This window comes from Mugil cephalus, chromosome 9 (genome assembly GCF_022458985.1).
Source record: "Mugil cephalus isolate CIBA_MC_2020 chromosome 9, CIBA_Mcephalus_1.1, whole genome shotgun sequence".
Taxonomy (NCBI): Eukaryota; Metazoa; Chordata; class Actinopteri; order Mugiliformes; family Mugilidae; genus Mugil; species Mugil cephalus.
The window spans coordinates 6672958-6692397 of record NC_061778.1 but is presented as its reverse complement, the minus strand read 5'-3'; the positions used below and the strand labels follow the sequence as shown (position 1 = coordinate 6692397).

General features: G+C 41.0%; 1 protein-coding gene across 3 annotated transcripts in view; it reads left to right on the top strand.

The window, feature by feature from the left end:
- The window catches only part of nbeab (neurobeachin b), a 181403-nt gene that overhangs the window by 54082 nt on the left and 107881 nt on the right, over positions 1-19440 (top strand). For all 3 annotated transcript variants that reach the window (XM_047595184.1, XM_047595183.1, XM_047595182.1), the window contains exons 9-17: positions 5363-5560; positions 5644-5777; positions 7496-7604; positions 9012-9164; positions 10627-10795; positions 17220-17299; positions 18310-18372; positions 18728-18825; positions 19262-19354. In XM_047595184.1, the coding sequence (XP_047451140.1) occupies positions 5363-5560; positions 5644-5777; positions 7496-7604; positions 9012-9164; positions 10627-10795; positions 17220-17299; positions 18310-18372; positions 18728-18825; positions 19262-19354 (1097 nt within the window). The remainder of the gene's footprint in view (positions 1-5362; positions 5561-5643; positions 5778-7495; positions 7605-9011; positions 9165-10626; positions 10796-17219; positions 17300-18309; positions 18373-18727; positions 18826-19261; positions 19355-19440) is intronic.

Here is a 19440-nt window from a genome sequence, read left to right as displayed (position 1 = left end):
GATCCATGATCCTCTCATTCATGTTTGATGTTTGACACGCTTTCCCTTTTGAATGCAACTGTAACTTCTGCAGTTAGTTTAAATGCAGAGATTATTGCTGCCTACGGTTACTATTTCCTCTGTGTGTTATGATTTATGGCTTTAGATCTGACAGAGCCGTTAGCAGGATCTCATCCCCAGGCTCTTTTCATATTGCTGTATTCGAAACTCTGTTGTGACCTTAAATGGACTTATTTCATCTAAAGTACCAACGGGCAACTTTTACTGTTTATTAGCAACTTTATCACGGAGACATTCAGAGATAGAGGGTGAACACAGACACTGATAATATCTGACTGTAATATTTCCCTGTCATTCATCTCTGCTGTTTCAGCAGCATTAATAATCTTTGGTGTCTCATAAATGCTCGACTACAGAATTCACACAAAAGAATAGTTGCAAAATTTTGTGAAATTTACAACGTATGAAGAATACAGCTCATAAATTATTCTTGGAAATACACCACCGGTCACAAGTGTTAGAACAGCACACACAGTATCTGCTGGTATAGTTGGTCATGGCTTCAACCTGCAGCAAGATAATGACCCAAAACATTAGTCCAAGCTAAACCAGAGCTACTTCAACTTAAAAAACAAGATGGAAATCTTAGAAACATCCAGTGAATCATGGCCCAGTCTCTAGACTTTAACCCCATGGAGCTGGTTTGTGATCAACTGGACAGAGGAGTGAAAGCGAAGCATCCTTCAAGTGCCACACATATCTGCGAACTTCTGCAAAAATATTGGAAAAACTCGATGAAAAATATTTGATTTCCATTTTAGAAAGAAAAAATGTCACAAGTGTGTTCACATGTTAAGTCAGACAAAGATGGTTGCTTTGATGTTGAAAGTTTAGAATATATTTTGGGTTTTATATTGATTTCATTATTTTTTTTAACACTTGTTTATTTGGTCTATGCTTTGATTTCAGGGTAAAATGAGACATTAAACTGCATACGTTTCAATAAAAAACAAAAGAAATATTATTCTAAACTTTTGACCGGGAGCGTAAGCGTTTAAAAAGTCTCTCTTTTCATGCTCTCTGTAATTACTTATCTCTTTCTGACTGTGGGGGAATAGCCTGGTCTGGAGTCATAAAGTCACATCCGTCACAGCAATACCCAGTGACAGCTTCACCGCTCGCAAACTATTAGTCACTGATTTGACTAGTCAAAACAATTAAGCCATGACTCTACATCTTTTCATAGGATGCACTCGAGAGTTATTTCCGTCTTTGCCCTCTATCATCGCTACCATATGTTTTCTACGTGAGGCAGCTTAGCCCATTGAATTTGTGCCAGCACAGTTCTGCAGCGTGCACCGCAGATTGGCCTGGAAGAGGCTGAGGGAGTTGCACAGTCCTGGTGCTCTTTTGTCAGGGAAGAAAAATGCTACCTCTGCGTAGAAACCACAATGTTTGCTGTAGACAATTGCATTAGAACACAGTAATCCTTAAAAACATTTAGGTTTAAAGTTGAAGGATGCTTTCAAAAGTAATAGCTTTGATTTATCAGTTAACTAAAAAGTAGTAAATAGAAAAACTGAAATCACTCCATAATGCTCTGCACCATCTATCAGGGGATAATTGTGTCTGGCTGCACAAGCCTAAATATTTTACTGTACATGCGTGCCACTATTATTTATAGCAAACTACCCATTTTGCCTCCACGAGGTCAATTCAGCATCTGTTTTCTCATTCGTGAATAAAAAAAAATGTATAATACCAGCATTGCCTGACACCAGCAAATGTTAAATGTTATTTAATGTAATCGAATTGTTTTCATCTGATTAAAAACAGACAGCCGTGAGATACATGAGGAAGGAGTCTTTCGTCCAGCCGAGCACAGTAATGAGAAATTCGATAAATTCTCCATCTCGCAATAATATAACCAACATTAGCAGCACAGATAGCCTAAAACCATTCACAGTGATAATTAAACAATAAACACATGGCTAATTTCAAACAGCGCACCGAAATTAATCTGTGATCATTGAATCAATACTAAGAAAGCTTTGTTTAATTGGAAACTACTGCATCATTGGCATTATTGTTTCAGTCTGCATTCATACATAGACAACAGATTTCTTTTTTTTTTTTAAAAAAAAGGGGAGCATCCAAGCTCTTCCAGTGTGTGCCTGCTTCTTACATGAAAGATGCAGGGCTTCCCCTGGCCATTGACAGCCCTTGGCACCGGCAGCAGAGGCAGGAACTGTGCTCCAAGTCTTTTATATGACTGGCTGGTCTGTGGAATGATGCTGTCATGCTACAGGGTTTGATAGCCAAAACCCATGAGATCATTATTTTCACACTGCGGCAGGGCTCTCACAAAATTGCAGGGCACTGGAGCTTGTTATTTCTTGTCACTTGGGCTCCATGAGTAGGAACTTTCTGAAGGATGTTAGAGACTACATGATGAGATGCGCGATGGCTGCGGTGCGGACTTGATCATAGCAAATGAACGGAATATCGTATGCTTTTTTTTTTTTTTTATCATCTGACTGGAAGGAAATGTACCATTAAAAGTGCCTCATCCATCTTAGTTTCTCGACGTAGTCTGTAAAACTCTAGCTAGAATAATTCTGCAAGGAAGCTGGTGTAGCATCAGTGAATACACAAGAATATTTATTCATACAATTTGGAGTTTAAGACAGAGAAGACAAAGCTTCTCTAGTTATTTAAGGTATTTCACATAGAAAAAGCTATTAAACACTTTATCTTGTAGCTTCTGCTAAAGGTTGCTACTCTCTCCACTTCAGAGAGATTCTAAAAGCACAATTGCTCTACAATTAACACCTCACTTTTTCATACATTTAGTCCCTCACTCAAAACTTCGAGCTACGAACCATTCTGTAACCTACTGTATTTATCTGCAGTATTCCTCTAGGCCCAGCTGGACGTTTCCCCCACTGTTACTTCAGCTCTTTCTCTGTATCTTATCGCCGGCCACTTGCTGCGCGTGAAAAAAAAAAACGTTTCTCTCGCCCATTAATAATTCAACCCTCCTGATTAGAGGAATTGATCTCTGCATTAAGCATATTCCATTCACACGACATTGCGAGATTAATTCAGCTCATCTGTCAACAGCTTAGTGATTGAGTAAATGAAGACCAGCCTGTGATCGACCAGTAATTTGTTATGTTTGCAGTAATTGATGTGTTGCAGATGCACTGACTTACTGAAACTTTTATGTAGCCATCATGGAATCACATTGAACACATATAAGACAAACCATCATAATATTTAAGCATACACCGACCTCCAAAACAGTTCTAAGGGTGTCCTGTGGTCGTTAGAGGGAGTCTTTGGGTCATTCTTGTTCCAGTTAGTGCATAGGTCTTCAACTGCAAGGGGGGTCGCAAAATCTTTGGTTGATTAAACATTTTTTATATATATATATTTTAAATTTTGTCCCGCAAATGTAAATTTCTTTCAATACACATTAACATGAAGATAAATATCTGAATCCAACATTTATTTTAATGGAAGCAGAAGACATTATCTTTCAGTTAGCACTTAGTGATACAGTCTCAACAGCGCACCATGCTAGCTGAGACCTGTCAATCTAAGCTTCCTGTGCACAATACTCCCCGCCCCTATCGCTGCTGAGTCATAACCCTAACCCACATATTACACGGTGACTCGGTCAAGTTCCCCCGCAATTAGCCGAGAGCCTATTCTGTCCCAGGGTGAAATCCCAGAAGCACGCTGCAATATTAGCAGAAGAGAAGCTAACGGCTTGCAGCTTGCTCCCATCAAAGAATTACTGAATAGAAAATTGAATATTTGAACCTGTGTATTATTTGAATAGCTTAATAGTGAATACAAAATGCTAATAATAATGTATATTTATAAATAGCAGTGGGTCAAGTTTAATATAGAACACATATAGTAGGTAGGGGGTCCCTCCATGCTTGGCCTGAAAAAAACTTTGAAGAACCATGATCTAGTAAATTTGGAGGGCAGGTCAACACCTTGTACTGTCCTAAAGCACCTAGACCAGACCAGGGGTGCCTGGTCTGGTCTAGGTGGGTAGTATATGTAACATCCACACGAAATCCAAGGTTTCCAAGCTGAACATTGATTTGTCACAAGATGGTCAATATTATTTAATTCTCCTGTCGGTGGTCATAATGTTGTGGCTGATAAGCGTGTTTCACTAGGTATTTATGGGAATGTCTGCACAACAGCATAATGTATGGTTGGCTTATCTATGGGTCTCAGCGGTTTTAAAAATGTCTCTTTATAATTGCGGTGGGTGTGGAGTTCCACAGTAATTCAAACCCAAATTGCAGATGTCAGCCTATAGGTTAAAAGTATTCAGCCAAGTTTGATACATTCTTGTCTAATTTTCAATAATGTACTTAAACAGGGGAAAAAAAGAAGAAATGATAAAAAAGCATACTATGCGATAAGTAAAAGGCTGCTCTCATGGTAGACTCTACAGCCTGTTTTCCATTCCACTGTGAGACTTCAGTACTGACTGTGCTTGGCTTGAAATTGCTCCAGATCCGGCTGAAGTGAATGACTTTGTTAAATGAATGCAGGTAAACAATCATCTGTGGTATCAAAGCAACTTTGATCCTTCTCATCAGCCCCTGTTCTTCCTAATCATTGTGGCCTACTCTGCAGTAGACCTTGAAGATTGTCATCAAACAGTGTTTCCTCTGAGGGAAAAAGGAAAATGGGCTTTTGCTCAAATATTGAAAGGAAAAACAAAATGAACCCAAATGAGAGAAGATATGCAACTAACATCTGCATAACATCACCATATAAGGGGACTTAAAGATTATTAAAATGTTTTATTTTTTTAATGTGGGGGAAAAAAATGTATTGTTTAATTTTGTATCTCACTAATTGGAAATGAAATTACAGTCCCTGTTCGTCAGCTTTCTAATTTTAAGTGTGGCTTCTCCTATTAAATGAAACACCATACTGCAGCTTAATTTCACCATTGCGTGTGTGTGCTTCGTTCTTAATTGTGTCAAGAGCGGTTTGCATCACTAAAAAGCGAATAGTGTTGCCTTTTGTTGATGATTGCGGCAACGCAGAATGATGGAAATGAAACAGACAGCTTTAATCAATAGGGAAAATTCATTTTCAGATTGGTGTTATACTTTAATACACTTACTGTCAGACATTTTTCATTCTTAAATGGATATTTTTTTCATCAAGTTATAATTAAAAGATAACACCCAAGAGACGCTGCAAGGATGGATGTGCAGGGAGGAGCTGCTCAATTTATCACTGTGAACTCTCCCTTTATCTCTCCTCTTTATTTTATTTGCTCTATTATTTATTTATTTATTATGTTTTAATTTCACAGAGCACCTTTAAATTCAAATCAGAGAGCGACATCCACTTGGCAGAGCACCACAAGCAGGTGTTGTACGACGGCAAACTGGCCAGCTCCATCGCCTTCACCTATAACGCCAAGGCCACCGACGCCCAGCTCTGCCTGGACTCCTCGCCCAGAGAAAACGCCTCCATCTTTGTGCACTCACCCCACGCCCTCATGTTACAGGTCAGCCTGCATCGCCGCATCACCTCAAATTAAAATTCAGGCCGTGTGACGGTGTGTTCACGGGTCTCGTATTATCCTCTCAGGACGTGAAAGCCACAGTGACTCACTCCATCCACAGTGCTATTCACTCCATTGGTGGGATCCAGGTGCTTTTCCCCCTCTTTGCTCAGCTGGACTATCATCAGCTGAATGACAACCAGGTGGAAACTACTGTCTGGTAAGAAATATGGTTAATACTAGTTCAGTCAAGATCACTTTGTCAAAATGAAACTTTGTTTGCACAAGTTATATATTTGCACAAGTTATCTTTGGTGTGTGTTTTGGTATGTTTCTGTTCTGGGACCGCTATGCTCAATTTAACCTTTTGGAGAGCAGTATTAATTGTGTGGAGTTACTATTTGAGGCTTAATAAGTTTTCAAATCTGGAATAACTAATAATGAGTTTGCACATGAGGAGCTTTTTTTTCTGTAAATACGTGTGTACATCTGTATCATCAGGCTAAATTAAATTAGAGCTGCAACATACAACCATCTCATTGCTGCTAATTAGGATGTCATAGAGTTGTTATCACTATTTCGGTGTTGTTATGGTTACAGACACTTAATTTTAGTGTCTGTATGCGAGGGGGAAATCAACACAAACCTTCCCTCAGCAGCAGAAAACAGGTGACGAAGTCTCAGGTCTGAAGATCTCGAGCAGGTGTTGGTCTGATAATGTGGACAGGAGCCTGTTCTGTCATATATCCCAGCCTCGGTACAGCCTCCGGCCACTCTTCATTATTATCTCCACTCCCTGGTCCAGACTCCCCTCATTCCCGTCATCCTGAGCTGCTCTGCCCAAAGCTTTCCAACTGTGTCCAGGATGGAGTCTGAGCCCTGCTCTAATCCTGCGTTAGTTCAACGACATGGATGGACGCAGGAGTGGCCGCAAAGCAGCACAAATCCCTGATGCCCGAAGCTTACTGCCTCTGTAGATTCCTCTCATCTCAGCTCCCTGTCTCCCTGTCTCTCTCTCTCTCTCTCTTCATGTGAGGGTCTTTGACTCACAACATGCAACTTTCCCAAACGCTTTGCTTTGTCCTTGCCGAAGCTTTTAGACGGAGTTCTTCTAAAGCCCGCTGGGCCGAGGAGTTCAAAGCTTCTGCAACAATTAACTCCCCACAACGCCTGCAAAGCCGCAAGTTTAGAAATGTCTTTTAATAAGTGGTTTATGATGTGTTAGTCTGCACCACCGTTTTATTCCAGGCTGTGGTGATATAACACCTGTCGGTACTGCTCTACCAAATTGCGAAGACCTGTACTTGCAGTAAAAGATCAGAGAATAAACCAGGAGCACACAGAGCTCTGCTCTTCTGTGTTTTCTCTCCGACTCAGTTAAAGCTAAGTTGGAGGAGTTTGTGTTAGAATTAGGTTTATGACTTTATATGCATATAATATATGTGCACTGTACATCTACAGGACTGAACAGTGTCCTTGTGATTGTTGTGGTGGAGTGGAAACCACTAGAGGATGTGAGGGAAATCCGATTAAGAAGTGTCATCAAGCGCCACTGTCACTCAGCCAAAAGTCTTCAACTGAAAAGCCCTGCAACAAAGAAATATATTGCCTTCACTGTACTGCCTTGCCCCCTTGAACTTCTTCCCCCTACCTGCCACACAAATACACACACACACACACTATATGTCCCCAGAGGACTCGGCAAACCAAGCTTTTCTTCTGAACTGAAGAGGGATGAAAGTGGTGAGCTGGAGTTCCCAGCTGACATCCTCTGAAAATGACCTTGTTTTTTTTTTTTTTTTTTATCCTTCTCTGCCACACTGTCTCCTCATGCTGCTGTAGTTTATAGAATAACTCATTCACCACCTTGTGAGTGTGTGAGTAGATGAGTGTTCCTGTGTGAGACATTATATCTTTTATTTTTTTTTCTTCCTGCAGTGCCACTCTTCTGGCTTTTCTGGTTGAGCTGCTCAAGAGCTCCGTGGCCATGCAGGAGCAGATGCTGGGAGGAAAGGGCTTCTTGGTGATTGGATACCTGCTGGAGAAGGTATGGTGGGACCTTTATAAGAGACAAGAATGATGCATCACGCCTCAGGAGCTCCATGTTAATCAGTCATTTCAGTCTTTCTAAAAAAATAAATAAATAAATGAAAAAAAATCTAGGACTCAGATTTCACAGATCATTTTTCTCACTACAGTAATACAAAAATACCTCGCTCTCTCCTCCCTAAATAAAATGGTAGGAAATGCACTTCCTTTACAGTCCCTACAGTATGTTGTCTTCTCTTTGAAAGCCCTGTTAACAGTCTGATCTTCCGTCGCCTGTAGCAGAAACACGATTGTGTCTTGAACTAAACGGCACCCGAGGAAGAACTTACATCAGTCTTTATTTACCAATTCTGTGATGCAGATCTAGCAGACTGCGTCTCCAGAGGCCCGGCTCTTTTGGAGCACTGAGAAATGACTCCACTTTGTCACTCAGTGACTCGCCTGCCTGCTGGCTTCAGCTGCCGTTAACTAACAGCCAGGCAGAGTCTGCACCTGAGAGCCGCTGTTTCTTCTCTTTTTTTTTCCCCTCCCTTTGCTTCTTTCCTGCTGTCAGGTTTCACACTTCCACGTATTGCACCATCTGTTCACGATCTGTTTATGCCACACCTTCCCTACTGCCTTTGCCTTCATTTTTCTCCTCTCCTCTGCCCTCACCAAGTTTCCCACCTGGACGCAGAACAGGTGCCAAACTGGAGCAGTAACAGTGATTGTCTAAGTGGAATTCCTCGCAATGTCAAGACAACTTGCCCCGTTGTTTAGGTTCAGCAAGGAATCCATTCATCACTCATGCCCAAATGCTCACCTGGTGCTACACTTCTTAAATAGAGCAACAAAACTCCTTTAAGTGAATTTACATGTTGGCAAAATGACAAAATTCACTTAAATGTATTGACTGAAATACATGCAGAAACAAAACCACCAAACCAACACAATAAAAACATCTATATATAGTAAATAATGTACAATAAATACATTAATCTATATATATATATATATACATTGATCAGTCATAACATTATGACCACCTTTCCAATATTGTCAAATTCTTCAATATTACCAACATTCATTAAATCCATCCAAAGTACATTAATATTTTTAATATTAAATTAGAAACTTTTAGGATTTAGCACTTATTTGTTGACAACTTTTAAAGCTTAATGCTTCTACTTGTTATTCAGCCCAAAGTGACCCAACTTGGTGACAGAGTTACACATTTGTTTCCTCACTTTGTGAATGTATTTTGTTTCTTCTGGGTATTGCAAAGCCATTTCACTAGCACACACTGCTCTAATAATGCTGCCAGTATGAGGAAATATAAACACACACAGAATAGACTTGGCTTTACAATAATTGTCTAATGTGACTTTTATTTATTTATTTATTTATTTTTTGCTTCTGTTTTCAGTCCTCACGTGCTCACATCACCAGGGCTGTGTTGGAGCAATTCCTCTCCTTTGCAAAGTACCTGGATGGTCTGACACACGGGGCACCACTGCTGAAGCAGCTGTGTGACCACATCCTGTTCAATGCTGCCATCTGGATCCACACCCCTGCTAAGGTGAGTTCCTGCAGGTGGCTCTGGCTGCCGTGGACTTAAGGGCTTCAGTGATACTTTGCATCATTATTGCTTCACCAGAAATGAGAATGGAAATTGTGAGAAATGTGCCAGTGTTCCAGCGGAAGCGGGCTGTCATATACGTGTCAGAACAGGTGTCAATTTCACCGTGACGGCAAGTGTTTGTGTAGGCGGTAATAAGACAAACTGGTGGTGAAATATGATTGCAAATGAACAAAAAAACAAAAAAAATATATCATATTTTCTTTTCGGATGCTGCAGCTCGTATTAATATGCGCCAAAGTGTGTCAGCTGAGTTGTCAAATAAAAGAATATTATGTTATGATTTTTCACTCCTCAGCTGTGTTCAGTGGCCAATTGACATTCACCAAACCACCACCTAAAGAATATTGAGTGGAGTCGAGCCCGTCGATATATTCACAAAGTATGAGACATTAAAAGGTTGCTTCCACTTTCCTCTCCTGAAATTAACACAGTGTTTTAGTGGCCCAGATTTTTCTTTTTTTTTCTTCTTTTTAAATAATGACCCATAAAAAATGGGATGAGGTATATCAAAGAAGCAAAGAGTTTGTGTGGCAAATACATTAGCCTCAGGAATGCTGCTGGTGGGGCCAAGCTATGAATAAATAAAAGGAGGAAATAAATACCAAAGTGTCTGGAGGCTTGCCTGCGACACTCCTCCAAAATAGAGCGTAGAGAAAAAGAGAGGAAAAAAAAGAAAAAGGGAGAGAAGCAGCTAGGTAATGAAGTGGGTTAGAGCACTTTTAGCTTCATCGGGGCAGAGCTACGTCGGCTCCCTCCCTGAGGACATGCCACCAAGTCCACATTTCTTCAGTTCCTACCCTCTAGCTGCAGGATACAGAGAGAGCCAGCTGTGTGAATGAGCATGGGATGCATTAATTACATGGGACTTCTGACCTTGTCCTAGCAGACAGATAAAATTTTATGAAGTTCATTTCACTTTTCTGTTCTCGTGTTCACTTCACCAAAAATGCGGTATGCAGTAAACTCGGATCACATCATGTTCTTATCACGCTGCCACCTCTCATCGTGTCTCGCATTTCACTTGTTAGTATCATATAATTTATGGCACATGGGCTTGGGGTTGGGGGTGGGGGGGGGGCCTTGGTATTTAGTGCTGGAGCGTCTGTGGCGGGATTAAGGATTCTCGTCAGGTCTGCGGCTAATTATAGAGGACATGCTAATCATCGCTGAACAGAGTAGAGCTGTTGCAATTCTGAAATTGAGTAATACAGGGTCACTGGCCGTCCCTAACATACATCTGCAAAGATAATTGGCTCAGTTAGTGCACACCACCACACTAAACCGTCCTTGTTAATCTGAATTTTGCATTGAGCCGTCGTTATGTAGCACACTCAAAAAAGCGTCTTAGACTGTGCAGCAGCATCAATGCATGTACCATGTGTGTATGATCCCTCTCTAGGTGCAGCTCTCTCTCTATACGTACCTCTCTGCTGAGTTCATCGGCACCGCAACCATCTACAACACGATCCGTCGAGTGGGCACAGTGCTTCAGCTCATGCATATGTTAAAGTACTACTACTGGGCCATCAACCCCGCGGACGGCAGCAGCATCACTCCAAAGGGTCTCGGTGAGCATATTGAACATGGGGGATTTTTTTGACTCATGCAAACTTAATATCCTGGGTTTTTTTTTTTCGTTTAGTTTTTTATTCTTGCCGTGGAATCTGATTTGATTTGGGTTGTTGTTTACGTAAACTGTTTCTCATCCATCTGAAGGCTCATCCAAGTGAAGCTCAGTGTTTTGGAAAGGGAAAATCATTGGGAGCGAACCAATCACAATCACTGTGTGCAGTCACAAGCCTGCTATCAAAGTGTCTTCCTGAAATGGCAGCAGCTCCCCCACATTTGAAATGACTCATCTCCACATGGAAGCGCATGCCTGTCAGCTGTTAGGACCGTGGCCATCACAGGAGATGACAGTGAGGCAGACACACCATATCAATATTGTCGTCCCACTTGGGTACGTGGTGTGGGTGTTAGGTTCTCTGAAATCGGGGCCAGGAGCTTGACTGGCGTCCTCAGTCTGAGAGACAACAGCACGTCACCAGGTGGTCTGTGCTGGAAGTGGAACTGTCCTTGAAGTGTCATTTCCCTTTTTCCATCCATTATTCTTCTCGGAAACTATCTGTGCTGTGGTACGTTGATTGTTTTATACTGGTTGTGAGAGCTCACTTTATGCTGCACCAAGGCCCAATGAAATTTACTTGCTGAAGGTTAAAAAGGCTCCTGCTCTGGCGGTGTTGATGTAATACTTGTCGTACAATTAGAGGTGATTTCTTGCAAAAACGATCTGTCTTTAGCCCTGCCAGAATCTTTTTTTTTTTTTTTTTGCAGCGCTGATCATTTCTATTGCAAGTGAATTTCACTTTTATTAACACTGCAAGATGAGAACTAATTCTCTCGGGCAGACTCAGAGCTGACTGAATATTGCAGCAGTTTAAACTGTATATTCCACATCAAGGCACTTGGCCTCCAGTCTTGGTCTGTGAGGGGTCGGAGTGAATCAAATAGATTTCCTTTTAATACTGTCAGGGAGGAGGTTAGCTCTGATGATACGTGCACATACTGTATATGTTGGTTACATCTGTCCGTAGGCCTCTATATCTTCTTCCTCTCCTGATTTTAATTCATTCCTTGTTCCGTTTACACCAATGTGGCGTAATATTATGACCTAATATTGTGTTGGTCTTCCTTGTGACTCATCATGAAGTGGACATGGGTCTTCTGAGGGTGTCTTGTGGTGGCTGGGAACATGATGTTGTTAGTGGGGGTCTTATGAGTTGAGGGGAAGGGCCTCTTAGTCTCAGAGTTAGACTTATTTTACCCCGGGGGGCAATTTGTTTTGCAGCCAGCAGAGGAAACAACACAAAAATACAGACGGACAGAAACAGTACACATTCAAACACATAGTTCAACAGTGGACTTCAGGCAGCAGTGTTTTGGGGACAGGTCATCACAGCAGATAATTTATGAGGCCAATAGTTGTTGTTGTTCTAAGTCTGGGTTCCATCTACCGGCTACCAGGCGGCAGAAGCCTGTATAGTGGGACCAGGGGGATAGTTTGGATGGTTTGTTCTTTCCTGGTTGCTCTAACTCTGTACATAACAGAGAGCTCTTCAAAATTGCAGGTAAATTTAACCCCACACATCATCACTATATCACCGAGTACATTATTATTTTTTACAGTGAGACCTAAACCGGCAGAATAGGTTAAAAGTGATCATTAGAAACTTGATCAGTTTCTAGAGAATTTGGAGGCCAGAGTGGGGGGTGTCTGGTCTGGTCTGGTCTGGTCTGGTCTGGTCTAGGTGGGTGGTGCATGTCAATGTAATTTATTTCTCCTGTCAGGGGTTTTAATGTTGTGGCTGATGTGCATACTTACGCAGGGTGATTACTCTTATTCTTTCCTATGCTCTTTTCTATCTTGAGCTCCATATCGAACGCCCTGGGTAGTTGTTTTTCTTTTTTCTTTTTTTTTGGTGTTGCTCTCACCTCTACTAAATAATAGATTGTGATGTTGAATTCACTTGAGTTTTTGTGTAGCCTCAGGCGCTACAGCATAATTTTGCTTTGTATAGGAACACTACAAGATTTTTTTATTTTAAGCTTGAGATGTGAACAAGGATCCCTGAACACGAAGAGTTACCGCTCACACAGATCTGTGACTAGTGAGGGAATTAGGATTTTGATATGGTGACTATGTATTTCTGTTGACTTCATCGATGTCTTCCAATATTTGGTTACAGAGAGTATGAAGTGGCTTTGTGTGAGAGCCACTGTCAAGTCGGAAGCCAGGGTCCTCTGCCAGAATACAACAGACTGGGTGTTGAGTGGCTGCCTCGTGTGAGAGGAGACCAAGACTTTACTCACCCGTCTCTCTCACCTGTCTTTGCATAGTGACTGAAATAGATTAGTTTTTTTATGAGGTGGAACTTAGGGACAAGGTGAAGACTTGTGAAATCCAGAAGGAGTTGAAAGTCTATTAAAGTCAATTTCCAAATCCAATCAAAGGTCATTGTAATATTAGGATGGATTCAAGGATGACTCTGGAGAAAATATCTGTATTTAAAGATGGAGGAATCCTCTGTGGCATCCCACAGGATTGTTGGAAGCTCATTGACTTGTATTTGGCTGTCGCCACTGCTTAATAAAAAAGAAAATGGTCAAAGGGGCACCCACCTGTCACTCAAAGTGGCCAGACCCTTATGTACCAGACATAACATTATGACCATCTCTGTTAGTGAGGGCTGTTGGGTCATATTGGTTTGGGGAGGGGCTTCTGTGGATCATCCCACAGATACTTGATCAGTTTGGGATCTAGTGAATTTTTTTTGAGTCGTTACTGAACTGTTTTTCTGTGTATGTGTCATTAGTGTCGTTCCTATGGGGTGGGGGGGGTCTGATCTGGTCTAGGTGGGTGGTATATGTCTAAGTAACACCCACATTAATGAACGCCAGGTCTAAAAGTTTCCCAGCAGAACATTGGGCCTCATGCAAGAACAGTTCTCAAATGTGTTCCTAAGTGTTGCCTATAAATGACTTAGGAGACCTACTTCGCATTCAGCATTTTTTTCATTTCAGGTACGAGCACCATTTACAAGTGATCTAGACCTGTCGTAAGAGTCACGTGAAATTAGATTGTACATTTAATTAGTTTGAAGTGTTTTTAATAAAAGAACTACTACAAAGTTAATCCGAAGATCTGAAAGAATGACATAAAACTCTATTCATTCAAGGTTAATTTGACTGTCGCTTATATAAAACATTAAAGGAAAGCGTAACCAGCTACCGAGGTTCAGGAAATATGCTATCCCCGTGCACATGCACTCAAGTGGCATTCATCGTGTTTCTACCGGTCATTCACACCAGTTTTTGAAGTTAGTGTTTGTTGAATCTGACGGGGCATGTTTGTACGAACGGAACATAAGAAAAGAGGTCAATGGTCAATGTTACTTCTCCTGTCAGTGGTTTTAATGTTGTGGCTGACCACTGTATTTCTGCTGTAAAGTTGGGCATTTTAACATGGAGGTCAATTATATTGCTTCTCTTAAATTTTACAAAAAAAATATAGAGGCAACAATTCCTACTCAACAAAACGGTGAAAAAACTCATTTTTTGGAGAAGAAACATGACTGAAAACACATTAACCGTAATTTCTTACTTGTTTTTTTCGTCTCCAAATCAATGTGCTGCATGTAATGGACGAGATATTTTTAACCGCCTTCCTCCTTTTTAGATTATCCTCCCTTAAATCTAGGTTTTTCAGTCCGAGGTGTAATTCTAGCACTGATTGTTGTTGTCGAGTCCTCGGTAGATTGTAATGGGCTGAGAAAATGGTTGAGATTCTGGGAAAGACGTCTCAGAATGGATCACCTTCCCGCTGTATGTAATTTTAAGTGAGTCGGGCCCTCATTGATCTACACCTGATTTGGCGGGTCAGTTTTTTCCCTCTCTGTCCCTCTAAACTGAGAAATGGCCAAACAAAGACACATACAAAGAAGAAAAGGGGGAGAGCCAAGCAGGTAATGAAGTGTTCAATTATAGGACACAGAGAGGACGTTTAAGATGGATCTCCTCCAGCTATTTTTTTTTTTTTTTTTTTATGTGGAAGTGCTTCCTCTTTTTTTATTTCTCCATGACTCTTAATCGAGAGTCATATCAAATTAAAGCTATTTATCATTTGGTGATACGCTGAATCATTGCTCATTGCTCAACCTCTCTCAGCCTTGTGACATGTACCCACGGGCCAACACATAATCCGTCTCAATCTCCATCGCTCTCCTTTTGTGTCCGTCTCTGCCCTGCCTCTATTTTACTGAATAATGAGTAATGCGTGGAGCGGCACAGCCGCTTGGCCAGTCACCGTGTTCACTTCAGGCAGAGATCTGCCTTATCCCTTTTTATAGAAGAACTCAGCGGTGACAGACGTGGAGAGGTGCTTCTGAGGAATAATCTGATCAAGGCTTGTGACTGAATTGATTTATGTTGCTGAATCAATCTCAAGGAAGGCACCAATTATTGATAAGAGCCAGGTAACGGTATGGTGAAGGCGTTCTCTGCTTTCAGCGCTGTCTTGTGTCTGATTTACATTTGGATATGCAAATGTATGGTTGCTTTGTGGCCTTACCTATTTAAATTGAATGGCTATTCCCTCATGTCGACCCTATATTTTATGAAATGATTGCATTTCGAATTCATCATACTACCAGATACAGGTTAAATGCACAAAGCACAGATTAGTGACAAACCGGGCTTTGCTACTCCAATTAAAACCAATTATTAGCATTTCTTTTTAATCACAATCTGTATATTTAAAAATCACCGGGGAGTGAAAATAAAACCATTCTTTTTTCTTTTTTTTTATTCAAAGCAAACAGGACGGCATGTTATTATGTACGCCGAGATTTTATTATCATCAGTCATAAGCTGTAATACGATTCCTGCATTAATCACACGGACATAAATCGTTTTTCAATAAACTCGGTCTCCGCCGTGCCCTTGGGATGCAGGAAGTATAGCAATCTGTGAATGAGAAACAAGAGCCGTGCACAGCGTCTGGGTATAATTGGTTGTGAATAACGCGGCTGCGGTGGCTGCGGTAATAATGTTCTTATCATACCTTCCGTGTCGGCCTCCGTACCTGCCCTGGGTTTTCCTCTCCCCCTCTATTAATCAGTGTCGGGATGCAGCGGCACTTAACCGTCCTCCTGCAACCTCGGGGAGCCTCGCCATTGATTGCATTGACTGGCTGCTGGAGCGGCATGGTCAGGTGTCTGCTGCCGTTGTATCTGTCATCGTGGCCCCGTCCCCGTTTAAATGAACATGTGTCCAGCCAAGGTGGAGGTTGGAGTTTATCAGGGGCTGAGGGGAGAAGGAAGAAGTGACCTACTTTCTGTCATCTGCAAATGCAAAAGAGTTTGACAGCGTGTTTGTACCTGTCTGGCTGCAAAGGATGAATAAGAAATGAGTGACGATATCCCAGGTTTCACTGCCAGAACGAAGCCTTGTTCTACAGCGTGTGTTGCTAATCCTAAGGAGATTGTTTCGTATTGTTTGAAGTGGCACTGTCTGCCATACCCTGTGTTTTCTGATGTGTTTCGCTGTATTGATCTGCCTGTTGCTGCAGCCCATTAGAGAGTTTGCTTAAAAAAAAAAACACTTTTTTAGTTAAAAAAAGACGAGTAGGACACTGGATAGGAGCCGATGGTGTCAAAATTAATTCTTGCACAAGGCAAAGAAGCAGAGCAGCTCTTTGATGTGACGGTTAATCAATGTTTTCTGTCATATTCTGGCATTCCTTCTTCTTTTTTTTTCCCTCTTTGTGCTGCCTATATACACCTGCTGGCAGAGCTCAGCTTGTCAGATGTTGAATGAGGTTCATGACAGGGATGGATTGCAGTGTGAGCCTAAGCTTCAGAGTGACGGAGTGACCTTAAGTTGGCAGAAGCATTGTGGGTAGGTTTAATGAGATGTTGGTCAGTGCGATGGGCAGGTATGACTAAAGTGACCTTGGGCTGGCTGCCTGGGCCAGTACTGCCTGGGATGCACACTGGTTTGGATGCAGAGCGGATGATGAATAAACTCCAAAAGAATTCCCCCTGAGCTTATTGTTAATGTGCAAGTTTACGCCAGAGATTGGCTGTAAGTGCCATACTTACTGTGAAGGTTCGTGGTGAAACTTTAAATGCAGATGATCGATGTGAATCCATTGACTCAACGAAGCTGATACTCCAGGAAATTTAAAAAATAAATAAATAAATAAATAAATAAAAAAAAAACAGATGAAGGTCTTCCTTTTTAAGAAAAACTTAAAGGGGAAAAAAATAGAAATATTTCAATATCCATCAAATAAACATGAAAAGTGTACTTGTGGAAACAAACAAAGAAAAATCCAACAAAACATTAAAAATAGAGACAACACTGAAAAAAAGCTTTTCTATTCGGTTCCCGTGCTTACTCTCTTGTCTTCTTTTATTCTCTCTCAAACTACAGATGGTCCAAGGCCAACCCAGAAAGAAATCATTTCTCTGCGGGCGTTCATGCTTCTCTTCCTCAAACAGCTCATCCTGAAGGTATAGCCCACCTGTCTTCATGCCTCACAGCCCCTCGCACAGCTGCGCTTAAAAAAAAGAAAAAGAAAAAACATGGAGATTGTTCCGTTGTTATCCTTAAAAAACGTTCTACTGGTCCTGCTGCTTTGTACATTCAGAGACACAGCTGGGCTTCAAAAGTTTAATTAATTCATCATATAAGTCAAGCAAAAACATTAATAAATGATAATTATTTTATCAATTATGTAAATGTTCCAAACATCTGTGGGTTTTCCTTTGCTTTAGTCAATTGTATGACAGTTACTCCATTTAATGCATGTTTAACTCAGTCAGACTAGGACACATTTCTGTTTTTTCACAGTAGCTCAGTTGCACATAAGTAAGCACTATTAAAAAAACACTAGTAAGAAGAAAAATAGGTGCAAGATAATTAAATTAAAAATAAAATACATTTTACATTTAAAAAATCAGAATTAAATGCAAAAATAACAGTATTGTTAGCAGAATGTACAAGATTTGCCAATGTACCAATCTACAAGAAACAGAAATAGAAGTAAATATGCATCATATACATAGGAAGGATAAATAGGGTGAAATAATATGCATGTAAAAGACATGAGTTACTGATTGCTATCAGACTTTATTGCATTATTTGAAAAATCTTGCAGGGCCAGACTACATATGGAATATCTGAGGAGGTTTTTCAGTTAGTATTGCTGGTACATCTCTGCAGATAATTTTCCTGCCATGTTCTGTAACAGGGCTTTCAGGGCAGGGCTCAAGTAATGGGAATTTTAGCACTAGCCAGAAAATGGCCCGGAGTCTGTTATGTTATCACCCGGCCACATTTCTTAGACAAACTAGACTTATCTGGCAGTTCAATCGGTTTTCCTGCAGATACACCAATTGTAATCGCAAACCCAGCACAAGCACGACAATAAAGACCTGTATTCTAATTAGTGGAGATCGGACTCGTAATGTTTGTTTTCCTGATATTATTCTTCTTCTTTTTTTTTTTTGCTTCCTTTTAGGACCAAGGTGTGAAGGAGGATGAACTGCAGAGCATCCTGAACTATTTGTTAACAATGCATGAGGTAGAGTCTATCGCTGCTCAGTGTCTTAACATGCTATGATGCTGCCCCTAAGCTTCAAGGTCACAAATCACCTTCTTCAGGGTTCCTTTTTCCGGCAGAGTTGCATTTAAACGAAATAAATTAATATTTTTGGCTGCTAGTGCACAGTTTTTCATTGCTCAAAAACCAAAGACCCTTGTACATGTGTAAATCAAGAGCCCAGGTGTATTCTGCAGGTGATACAATTTCAAGACTCATAAATTATGCCTCTCATGCGGAGACAGTTCTTAATAAAGAACAAGAAGTGAATTCTGTGCTTTCTTTCCTGTCTTTCCTTCCATCTGTAATTGTCGTTTTCCCCTGGCTTTTACTGCAGGATGAAAATCTACATGATGTGTTGCAGTTAGTGGTAGCCCTCATGTCTGAACATCCAGCCTCCATGATCCCTGCGTTTGACCAGAGGAATGGAATACGGTAAGATCCTCCGGGACAGATATAATCTCCTCCCTGCTCAGGAACGAAATGAAGAGGTGATTTCACAAAATAAACCTAAGCGCCTAATACTTATGCAGTTGCGGCGAGCCTTTGTAAGGAATGAATAATTTATATGAGAAAACTATGCATAGCGATGTAACAGCATTAACATATAGATTTCACAGTATCGGACGATCAAACTTACCCCATGTGATCCTATAAAATATAAATGCTCACAGCGCAGCGCTGCTTGTGAGTTCTAAGGAAAAGACTGCTGTTTGCATTAGGATGCTCATTTAATGCTAATGTAAATTTGTTCTAAAAGACAGTGGTTGTCAGCTAACTCAACGTTCAGCCTTTTCATCAACAGGACTATGCTTTATTCTGTCAAGACGATGTGCTGTTGCCAGCTTTCACTGTTTGTCTCTGTTTCCAGGGTAATCTACAAGCTCATGGCCTCTAAGAGTGAAAGCATCCGTGTGCAGTCTCTCAAAGTTCTTGGGTACTTCCTTAAGCATTTGGGCCACAAGTAAGTAACGCCATCCAGTAGCTGTGTCGATGGCCCTCTAATAGACGTCTTAATTGTGCACTCTAATCAATGTCCACTTTAATGAC